At 42.4% G+C, this 12,509-nt stretch overlaps 1 protein-coding gene across 1 annotated transcript in view; it reads left to right on the top strand.

The window, feature by feature from the left end:
- The window catches only part of cnih3 (cornichon family AMPA receptor auxiliary protein 3), a gene marked incomplete at both ends in the record, with an annotated part of 71,358 nt that overhangs the window by 18,390 nt on the left and 40,459 nt on the right, over window positions 1-12,509 (top strand). The window contains one exon of the mRNA XM_079180923.1: window positions 9,779-9,826. Coding sequence (XP_079037049.1) covers window positions 9,779-9,826 — 48 coding nt within the window. The remainder of the gene's footprint in view (window positions 1-9,778; window positions 9,827-12,509) is intronic.

Here is a 12,509-nt window from a genome sequence, read left to right on the forward strand (position 1 = left end):
CAGCTTTTTTTCTCCAACACCTCCCCCCATTTCCTTTCACTACTTTGTCTCTCTTTTTTTCTCACAATGAAGAAACAGGCAGATATGTTCTGCTTCATCACTTCTGAAAATTGCCACGGCAGCAATCAGGAGAAGTTGTGGAGAAAAAAAAAGTACACTTGCGTTGGCCAGCATGGGGAAGACGCCCCCGGTGAAGTTGTTTTAGGATTTGCTCCAGCCCTCTAAATCCCTTTCCCTCGAGTCTTTTGGGCTTTTACTAACGCAGTTGGCTCTTAATAATGCATGGTGGTACGGCCCAGCACGAGCATTTAGTTTGGAGGTGACTTTGACTTAAGAGCTCTGGACTGTATGGCTTCTCTGGAGTATTGACTTCCATACATGAGCAGAAGTAAGCAGCGGTGGGGGGGGGGGGGGGGGGGGGGGGTAGTTGGAGAAGGAGGCAGATTGATGAAAACATTGCAAAGTGGGTGAAAGAGGAGAGTTGGAGTTGGATACGGACAGACGCTTGAATGAGGATTTCTTGAGAAGCAAATGAAAAGAATTCTTCAGCTTGAAAGACTTTTTCAAGACAATGAAAACAGTGCATTGGACCAGATTTCCCCACTCAGTACGTCTTTCATATTTTTATCATATTTGCATATCATTATGCAATGCAGAACGTATCAAGGAATCCAGCCGGGGAATGGGTACAAAAGGTTCCATCTAATTTTCTCTTTATTTGTCTTTCTTCTCTCAACCTCCCATGTTTCCTTAACCCATTATTTCCCCTTTTGACTCACTCGTGTCACTGCTGCCCAATTCCAGACGAAAACGTGGACCTAAAATGCACAATTTCTCTTTCAAAGACATTAGTTAAATACATTCTCAAAGCTGTTGTTGCTCTTAAAGTTTTCATGAAGAGTACAGTTTTTGGCTGGGTTCGCATAATAAGATATGCGTCAATAGCTTTAGAGGCGTTAAGGTTTTTTTTGTTGTTTTCTTACCTTTGAGTATAAAGCAAGGCCAACTAGCTAAGCCAGGCTAACCACGTCTTGACTCAACCACGTCATTGCTGTGGTGTTTTTTGATCTGCATGTGCTTAAGTACTTTGCCCTGAGTTACACAAGTGTATACAGATATCTATCTTCCATTTATCTTCCATTTTTATCTTCCATTTTCCATCTCCTCCCTTTAATCCAGCAAGTTGATGGCTTTGTCCTAAAATACAGTAACCAGCCATTATTCTCCTTTCGTCTCTCTCACACACTTACACACTTACAGAAATTATCCATATGATCCGTCTCTCATTTACTCCTGCATAATGTCTCCCACCCAGCCTTCCCTCCTTGGTCTCTTTCTGTTGCTGTCTCTCTTTCTTGAAACCAGGCGGTTTAATTAGCAGTTTGTGTCAGTGTGCCCCCTCTGGAAAGAACCTCGCATTGTGCGGACCCTTCACACACACACAAACACACACACATCCCTGTACTTCCATCTTTGTGAGGACTCTCATTGACTTAATTCATTCCCTAGCCAATTACCCTAGCATAAACCATCACAGCTAAATGCCTAACCCCCAAGTCTTAGACTTAATTCTAAACTGAATCATAAAACAAAGTCTTAACACTCAAACAGGCCTTTGAAGAAGTGAAGACTGGCCAAAATGTCCTCACTTTCCAAGGATGTCCTTACTTTTGTGTTGGTCCTCACTATGTAGCAAGTACAAGAATACAAACACATACACATTCATTTTCCATTCTATGTCAGACAGCGTAGAGGAAATTCATTACATCAGTGGTCGCCAACCCGTCGTTCGCGATCGACAGGTTGATCTCGGAGACTTTCCCTGTCGCTCTCCAAAATAAAATAAAAATAAATTTAAAAAAAAGAAAAGAAGAAAAGAAAATCCTGTGCTTTTATTTTGAAGGGGATTTTGTATGTAGCCTGTCTGCTCATCATCTCCGCTTGTGTGCACATCTCAGAATGCGCAGCTGGTGGGGCCCACCGAGGCGGGTCTATGAAGCAGTTTAGCCAATTGCTGATTAAAGATATAAATGAATGACATACAATTTAGCCAATCAGCGTCCTCAAATAGATTCAGAGAGGGGCCAAAACGATTTGGCCCCAAGCTGCGCGTTCTTGTCAGGAGAAGTCTTTACAGGCGAGCATGAGCGCCAGCGCGAGCACTACTCCTCCAAGACCCGTTTGAGAGGAGAACTTTGGCGGAGATTCTGCAGTTAAAGAGCTGATCCCAGATCAGCCTGACCTCACAATCAGACAGCAGACTAGCGGGAAAGGGAAGCAGAACATGAAGCTTCTCTACTAGCTGTACCAGACAGGTTTGGCTAGCTGGATGCAGTCATGCTAATAACTTAAAACAACGGGGACAGATCCAGCATGGACAGTTAGGGAGTGAGGGATGAGGAGGTAAGGAAACATGAGAACACCAGGACACCAGGGTAGGGAGTGAGGGATAAGGAGGTAAGGAGACAGACACCTCACAGACTGCCTCAGACTGGCTGTCTGTGCTTATGAGCCGAACTACAAGGCACTCACAGACAGTGTTCAGTCACAGCCATCACACTGACTTGAGTCACATGACTTCTGATGGCATTGTGATGGGACACAGAGCTGAACTGCACTTACATTAGTTGCACTGACTGAGAATCTTGTCAGTGTTGTGTTCTAACTTCAGTTGATAAATATAACAGTTAATATAGTTCATCCAGCTTGCTCATTGCAAATGTGTTTTTTCTTGTTCATATTGTGTGCGGTTAAATAATTTCCTTTTTATGTTGCACTGAAATTAAGTCATTTAGTGTGTTCTTGGTCACATCAATTTGAAAGCTGGACCGAAGAGTTTGATTTCATTCAATTACAATTAGGCCAAATAAAAAGCCTCAAGCTGTAAGTACAGTCTGGACAGTCTTTTTCTCTCAACGCCTCAATAGGTAGATCTTGCCTGTCACCAAGGCAGAGGTCAGGGATCTTGGGCTTAAAAATGTTGGTGACCACTGCATTACATCCTTGTGTGTGATTGCCTGCACTGCCATCCCTGTCAGATTGTTGGGGGATCATTTCCTAACATGGATTCCGTTACAAGTTTAAACATTAAGATCTGGTAACGTGCTCCAGACCAATAGGGGGCAGCGTTTCACCTCTACTACTGAGTTCAGACAATCTAAATTCACAGACATCAGTTATAGAAAAATATAACTACTAACATCAGAGCAACAATATGGAAAACTTGTACCTTCATTTCTTCCTCCCCGCCACCAGAAGACTAATTTGTGGGGAAGAGGGCGGGCGGCGGCTCCAGGAAACAGACCTTCAATAAGCATTTAGCTGGAGCAGCTCCCCCTGGATCGCTGCGCCCCGGGGTCCGATCCCGCTAGAGCAGCGGACTCTCTGCTGGATTGGCAAACTTTCTGTTGCAGCCGTTATACAGGTTAGACCCAGTGCTCCACCAGCCTGCTGTGACTCCCGCTAACCATGAGGTCTGTCACCCGGAGCCACCGCTTCGCCCTCCCCTCGGCGGTGGCGGCGAGGAAATTCAAATAATTGTCGCTCTCTCGTTTATGCCACTCTGGATTTAATTTCAAGGAACAAACTATCAAAACGCAAAAGTAATTGACAAGGCCTCAGGTCAGCTCTACTTCTTCGTCCTCTCATGTTGGACTGAGGACAGAATGGGCAGAGTGGTGCTAGTGTAATACTACTAGCACCACTCTCGGGGTGCTAGGGATATAACAAGACAGGACAGGCCGGGGCTAGCTGGTTAGCATGCTCATTTCAGTAAATTTCTCTGCAGCACAATACTTGGACGTCTTTGACATAACGTCAACACTCTCGCCTCTCTTTACAATGGGTTGACAATGTCATTTTTTAAATGTTTTAAACAAAAATTCTGGCCAGATATATCACAGATTGCACCTTTAACTTAAAAATCTTGGATACACCCTGGTGAACTCAATTCATTTTTTCCCCCTTTTTCATATTTCTAGCTTGATCAAGCTTACAGAACTTGCAGATTTCCCTCCTTCAATATCTCTATAATTAATATTATGTCCAATCCCGAAGACAAAAATCCAAAGACGGAGTAAACAGTCCAGTACAAAGAAATTACAAAAAAGTGTCACTGTGACTAACCAGCACTAGCATGTTCCTGGCATACTAACAGGTTATCCATTAGCTGGCTAGCTACAGTAGTGCTGCTAGCAGTCACTACACCACCAAGCTGTTTGCACAACCTGTTTCATGAGTATGTGTGAATTAACTTAGGCATGCCATTTTCTGGTGTAACACGATGCAAACAGGCGTATCTGTAAATAAAGAAAACACACTTACGTTCATGTCCACCTGCACCCACATGGTCATGCGTGTATACGCTCTATTCTATACACTGTCTGAAACATGCTGTACATGTCTGTGATGATTTCACACGTACCCCTCCCTCACATGCAGACACACAAACACAGATGTGCTGCGATTTCAGTTTTCATGTCCTCGTTTCCCACAATGCTCGTGGCATCTGTTGCCTGTGTCACTGTTGCACACACGCACTCTGCAGGTACACAGTACACATTCACATGCTTGCTTTGTTATGAAAGCATAAAGCTGTAGCCGGTAGCAATGATAATATTATCTGAGTCTGAAATCAGAGGACAGAGATGAAGGAAAAACAGTAAAAAAGAAAAAAAAAATCTGGTGTTTTTTTTCCATAGAAGCGTTTTATGAATATGAATTGTAGGTTTCATTAGCGCGACTGATTGATGTTCATCCCACCGAGGACACAAGCGACGACAGCTTCTGTAGCCCCTTCACACCGTTTAAACCCCCCCCTCCCATATCACTCCATCTCCCTCGACGCTCCACGCCTGTCTCCCCCGCTTAAGTTCAAGTCTTACTTGAGTCAAGAGGGGGAAATTCATTTCACAGTGTTTAAACACACACTTTGCACTTGGAGAGACATTAGCGCCATGAACAACCCTCCACCACTTCATCTTCAGGGGTTAATTGTCCAACGACGCACCCTCCTGAATGAGAATTTGCTCTGAATTGGGTCTGCCGGCTTGATTAAACAAAGGTCAATTCAAAGACCGCCACCTTCCACCCTCCACTTCTCATTTTCCAACCCTCTCCCTCCCCCCCCGACACTTGTTTATACTTCCGCGCCGCTCTTGCTTGTCAAGCAAATTCTCGCTGAGTAACATTTCAAAGAGACATCAGCCTAATTGCTTGCTAATGAGCAGGCAGTTGCGGGCATGTGTGCGCACACGTACACTAGCAAACACACACACAATGCTGCTTGAGTGGAATGTATTTGCGAGGCCTCCTTTAAAACCTGGCGGGGGAGATGGTGTCATGCGGGAGCGATCTGGGCGCGGCCCTTGATAAGGTGTCTCAACCAGAAATAGACACTCGCAGTAGAGATAATTGGCAATCTGACTGAGCCTTTCATGGCTGTTGTGGTGTGTGCGTACATGAACATACTGTATAGGGATGTGGATATATGTGTGTGTGCAATGGATGAGGTCGTATCAAGGACAGAGGGAGGGTTCAAATTCTGCGTTTTTGAAGAACATGAAAGACTCCCTGTACAGGCTGGACCAATCTGTAATCCACCACTATGAATACAAATTTTTTTCTTTTTCCTCCGTTCCTCCTCCCGATCACGGATTCCCTTTTTTGCCCGTCATGCTGCTGCCCGTACATTGCACTTCAAAGTCTTTTTCAGCTGAAACGGCTTCTCTTTGTGCTTTGAAACATTTGAAATAATGAAAAGTTAAAAGGCAGTGCAATATATTTCCCACATTTGTTTTTCCCACGCTTCCCTCAGCTGTTTCTTGTGAAATGAGGTAAAGTCCCATGAGGCGTTTTGGGGAGATGAGAGTGTAAGTTGTTATACTGTAGTCTGCAAGTCTAAACACACACACACACTACATACTTAAGGAATGAGTTAATGCTACCATAGGATACAGTGGTCACCCTCATATTTTAATACCTTTCACTTACTTTCTCCGTCTCTCTCCATTGTTACCATGGTGTTCCCTCAGCCTCCTACTCTGAGACCTCTGGTTTCATTATTTAGAGCACAGGCATACATTAAACATTTTTCTAGGAGAAACCTCTGTCGCAACTTGCACTTCTTAAAAATAGCAATCAAATATGCATGTTTACATCCTCATCGATGCATATTTTAGGAAAGCACACACGGAGAACGTATTGGCATCCAACCTTTGAATACATCAAACGGATCATTTTAGAATGCAAACAACACTGTTGCCTGAAAGGAACAGTTCAACATCTTTGAGAATACCCTCATTTGCTTTCTGTTTTGAGAGTGAAATGAGAAATTCCCAGCCTGGTCTCCTAAAGAATTACGTCCCCATGCATCAAAACTGCACTGTCCATTAGGTCACGGGAAACCATCTTTGATTGTTTTTGGTTCTGACGTATCACACGGAAGTCTGCATAGTGCCCAAAAAAAGCAGAGTAGAGATGTCGACCTTGTCACCAATGTAATTGAATCAGATCGCACTCAAAATGAATTTGAAAAACTGAACAGCAGTGTTTCTTTTAGAACCTTAGTAGAACCTAACCAGAGTTCATATGATCGAGTAAGTCATAATTAAAGAGGAGCATAGGAAAGGAACAGTCGGGTCTCTTTCCCTCCCCATCAAGCTCCGCTTAGGCAACACAATCAGGGTCAGGAGTGATAGATAGATAGATAGATAGATAGATAGATAGATATACGGAGGTCCTTTATGAAGACTAGCAGGGACCAGGCGGCAACCTCCGGTTCTGCCGAGTGAAGCCAATGCAGAAGTGTCTTAAAACTTGCATTCTCTCTACTGACCATCAGGGGGCGACTCCTCTGGCTGCCAAAAGGAAATTGATTGCATAGAAGTCTATGAGAAAATGACTCTACTTCTCTCTTGATTTATTCCCTCAGTAAACATTGTAAACATGAGTTTATGGTCCCAATCTCTAGTTTCAAGTCTTCTTCAGTACAGCATGATGTTCATTTAGTAAATAATAAGTCCATTTAGAGTCAAACAGACCATAAAGCAGAGTATGCTTTAGGGCGGGGCTATACGGTGATTGACAAGTTGCTGCCACTACCAGAGCCGTAGATCCGTCTTTACGTTACTCCTCCGCATTGCAAATATGGTCCCTTCCGTTCATTAGTTGCGAAAAAAACAACATGGCGACGGTCGCAATCCAAGATGGCGACGGCAAATTGATGAACTTGAGGCTACAAAACAGCAGTCCACAAACCAATGGGTGAAGCCACGATGACTACGTCCACTTCTTACTGTATATACAGTCCACGGCAGGGTCTCAAAGTCTTGTGGAACGAACTTCAGAGATCCTTTCAGTGAGAATGCAAAGCAGTCCGGGGGTTGGAGTCTTTTTTTTGTGTTGTCGGCATGTGCAGCTTATAAGTACACTGACTAATAGGTAATCTTTTTTTTTTTTGACAGCAACATGAAACTGTTCACAACAAGATAAGTGGATTATCTTAAATAACCAGGTCAGGATTTCTGGAAAGAAACATAGTGGTTGGGTTTTTCAAATGTATTTTTATTTGCACTTTAATACCACAAGTCTAGTGCCATCTAGTTCCATTATAATGGAGGGAAGGCAGACATCTCTACGGCCGATATCTACGGCCGATATCTACGGCCGATATCTACTAGGCATCTTGCATCTAAACAATCTACATTGATAATTAGCACTAGAGCTAACTCTGGAACCACCGCTGAAAGGAAAAATACTTCAAACTAATTGCAGTGAATTTATGAGTCAAAGTTAAGCCAGCCCTTTGGTAAATAAAAATCATATTTCATGGGAAATATGTGGATGGGCAGACTCTGATTCTTTCTCTTTCTCACACTTGCCAGCGCTCAGCGTTAAACATATGATGTAAAAAATATGCACAGGTAAGTTAAAATTAGTATGTAGATGCAGATAATGCCTGGTTTTTAGTGTATGAAAATATAAATTGCCATAAGCAGACTCAACACTCATACACGAAGTGTTCATAGTGTTTTAAATCCCAATTATTTCAGCACATTTTCCTCCATTTTCCTCCTGTTTTTCTCATGTGGTGACTAAAGATCTGTTGAGCTCAAGCCTGGCGGGCTTTGATGTTCTGTATAAGTGCAAAAACCTTTTTATTGACTTCATAGTTCCCATGGAGCCTTCGCTGTTGACGTTTGCAACGAGCTCATGAGGAGCAAGAGATAAAGTCAAACTGACTGTCCACGAGCGCAAACAGCGTGACGCTCAGATCAATATATGATTCATAAGCAGCCAGAGTTGTGCGGCGCCTCCTGTGGAGCCCAGTCAAGTCCGGAATGCGTCTCTATAGGAATCAGTTAATATTTGATGATGATGTTAAAAGCTCTGGTGAAATGGTGGCTGTTAGAGTCAGCATTGTGGCGACTGCTGATTTAAGCATTTCACAGTTTATTACACAAGCTGAGAACACTCAAATATTGAAATATGGTCACTTATATAAACACAATGATAACTACTGTGACTGCTCGAGGAGAAAGCTCCCTTATTAATCTCTCCCCCAAAATTCTAGGAGTGAATTTCTTGCTGACAAACTACAGCACTAATGTGGAGGCTATCCAAAAGACTGATGTCTTAAGTGGTCTAGAGAGGTTTTCTCAAAATGTATTTTCATTTCAGACCCTTATGTTCAAAATTAAGTATACAAATGTCTACGAACCCCTTTCCTCAAACGCTGAATTCCCACCTGAACTCGTCCCTCATCTTTGGTGATCATTAAAACAGACTTGCCATTGAGTTTGTTAACAATACAGATTATTTCTAAGTTGCTCAGCATGTGTCTGGGCAAACTCATAAACATGGGAACTTAGTTTTTACTCTGGGCCTGAATGTCAGCTCTCTTATTCTCGAGGAAGCTGTTATATCTGACCACTGCCCTGTTCCCTGTTAATAAATGTGTCCCAGGTCCTAACAACCCCCGCACCATCATAAGAGTATCCATCATTCACTCTCATTATGTAATTCCACCTGCACTAATATACTCTTAAGACCAGAGGAGCTAAATGTAAATCTCAGCCCTGGCTTAATGACACTACTCGCCTTTTTAGACAGTGATGCATGATGGTCGAACAAAAATGTAGAAAGGCATTTAAAAGACAATTAAGCATTAAATTGCTCCCATAGCGGTGCCTGCGTTGTGTGAGTGTTAGTTAGAGTCCTAAAGGAAAGCCATCAGTGTACGGTATGAATGGGTGTGTATGATGACATGTAGTGTGAAAGCGCTTTGAGTGGTCGGAAGACTAGAAAAGTGCCACACAGACCATTTACCATTTACAAGCTTCATATCTCACATGATATCTGATTCATTACCAGGACGTAGATAAAGGAGCGAGGGTGGAATGCCTCTCCGATTTCACACCAACAACCTTTTCAGCACTATGGATGCCGCTATTGATCCAACTGTCAATACTGTTGCTCACCCATCCACGGTGCCTCGGGCTCTTTGTCTGACTTGAGTCACGACTTGGACTCCAAACCTCCGACATATCATTGCAATGAGTTCCAAGATGTATTCATGTAATGTTTGCTGTTTCTTCTAGAATATATATTTTGAAACAGCTTACTGTAAATGTATTTCCACCTACTTTCAGCACAAGGACACACTGGTTCTGTTTCTATTCTGTTTCATCGTTCACCAGATGTCGGCATACTCTATTGGACTGAGTCACGAATCCTTGCAAGCTATAAACTTACCTTTCCCCTGTTTGTCTCCTCACAGAGGGAGAGACTGCGGAACATCGAGAGGATCTGCAACTTGCTGAGGAAGGTGAGCAGAGAGGGAACAAATCCCATCTTGTTCGTAGCGTTCAGATGCTGACTTTGATGGGTAACTGGCTATTAATTATCAACGCTTCAAGAATATGTGCTCCAATGAGAAAGTTTATCAAATTAAGTGGGAAAAAAAACAATCAATTCACAGATGACACCGTGCTTTCGCCTGATATACGATACTTCTAAATTCTTTTGTCACTTTTTTAGAAATTCAAGGCCTCTGCTTGACAATGTAGTATTTGATTTTTGAGTTATGTAAGTATTGTGAGCTGCTTATCAGTATTCCACAGGTCTGGTTAGTGCTGTTTTAATGAATTTTTGATTTGCGCAGAGATGCTTCCTTTGTCTTCTTGCCTGGTGTTGCACTGACATCAAAGGGGAGACAGAGATTGAGAGGTTCTGCGCTGTGCTCTGCAGAGCCATGCTGTCTGTTTCTCTGTGTGCGCGCAGACAGTTTGCCTCGAGGAGTCAGTACGAGGCTTAGAAGAGGCCTCCTCCCAGCTTCAGTGTGACATCTGTTTCTCCCTCCACCTCTCGGAAACTCGCGCCGTGCCTCATGCGCGTGTTTGAGTCTGTTTGATGCTGGAGGTTCATCGGTTGAACAGCTGATCTTGGTTATCAGTGTTTTCAACTCAAGCCCTCGGGCCCTACACTTGGCCCCCGGGGGAGGACGTTCTCCCCGCAGTGAAAAACAAACATACACACACATGCATTGAGACATCCAGATGCGCTGTCCTTGCCGTGACCTACATGTGCACTGATCCCTGGGGCTAGCTGCAGATGTGCGACACAGCAGAATATCACCCAGTTTATGTTTAGTATATGTTCCAATCAATAAGTGTTTCATGAAAATAAATGATTTTCCAAAGCAGAGATCAGAGACTTACTAAACCTGTGATTTCAATCATTCATCGGACTGACTCTGGGATTAATTGCCTGAGCGAGCAATGATCTTGGGCGATCAAATGGATTTCTGGCAGGCCATAAAGTTTTAGCAGTTCCACACTTTATTTTGTGGTTGCTGTCAATGAATCCTCTCGGGAACTTCTAATAGTTCAGTAGTATTTTACCGGTTGGTAGCATACAGTTCCTTCACACCCTAACCCTTTTGGTTCGGTTAAAAACAAACTCGGGTCCGTTTGCCCGGTTAGTTCTGTTTTTTTGGGCTGGTGTGAAAGCTGTCAATCGGAATCCACCAGTTTGGACTTAACAACCAAATGGAGAACGCTTGAAAAGGTGGGTCTCTGTCCGCTTCCTAGCACATTCAAATCAAACGAACAGACCATCGGATTTCCTGATATGTGATTTTTGCAGGATTTTCAAAAGCTAAACTACGAATGAATCCATCTGCTGATTGTGAAATCCATTCAGGAAGGCATTTATCGATCTTTATTTTAGGCCAGGGGTCACAGGTAATAAACAATCTAAGATCAGAATCCTAACGTTAATTCACTTCTCCCTGAATGAATTGAATTTAAAGCTGCAGGACAATTCAATTAATTTTTTTATTTTTTATTAAATACTTTGCACATTTTTCAAAAGCGTTCTGTTCAGTAATGTATTCTTTAACCCTAACCCTTATTTTACTTGAAGCAAGAACAACATTTATTTATTATTAGTTTATGTATTTTTTGTAATTTATATGGAACTAAATCGTATAGCCAGTTAGACATTATTGTGATGCTTCGGACCTTTAAAAGAGGAAACTCTCTCTGACTGGACCTTGTTGAATTTTAATTGAATACCTCTGTTTTAGGCCATTTATATGAGCACGCAATAATTAATATTGACCAGATTAACAGGTCAAAAGCAGTTAAAACTGCTGTGCTTGTATCAGATTCCGTATTCTTTGTCAGTTCATTAAAAGCGATCCCAGTAATAAACCCTGGATTATTACTGTGCAAGACGCCTCCTTTTTATCCTGTCCTGGCAGTCTAATGATGCTGATAATGCTTCAAATCAGTTATTTCTTCGTGAACTCTTTGTGACACCAAAGAACATAAATATATAGATCAGAAGCATTGAAGTGCTGCATAAGCTTCTGGAATTTCCCCAACATCACCAAAACTTTCCAATCAACGACTTACTGTTTAACTTCATGTTTTGTCCTCCTGGCTCATTTGTAAAAAGTCAGCGTGAACAGGAACCAGAACTAAAATGCAACAATGTATTTTTCTTCCTGATGCGAACCAAATGAACCCAACTACAGGTGTGTACGCACCTACAACGGTAGTCTTGGTTAGATATAAAACTTAACTGCTGCATTCCTAGTACTGGACATTGGTCGACACAAACATATTGAAAATATTCAGCACATTTTCATTGCAAGGCAAGAACTCAGCTGGGAATAAATAACCAGACGTGATTGTTTTTTGGGCTAATCCAGTAGATTAAAGCACTGAGAAATCAAGGCACTTAATCGAATTGATGCAAAAATCTTCTAAACCCTGCTGATTGATTTGCAGCACTGCTAAACGGGCCAAAAAAAATTTATATATATATATATATATATATATATATATATATAATGTATGAGCTGATTGACGAACAGCTTTATGACTCAACGAAAGCAGAGAGAAGTGGAAAGGGTAGACATCCCCGCCAAGCGCCTCGAGTGACAATTTCCCTTTTCCATACACCCAGTCAAATTCATACATCCCCTCACAGTTTACGAACTG

This window comes from Pholis gunnellus (genome assembly GCF_910591455.1).
Source record: "Pholis gunnellus genome assembly, chromosome: 19".
NCBI lineage: Eukaryota > Metazoa > Chordata > Actinopteri > Perciformes > Pholidae > Pholis > Pholis gunnellus.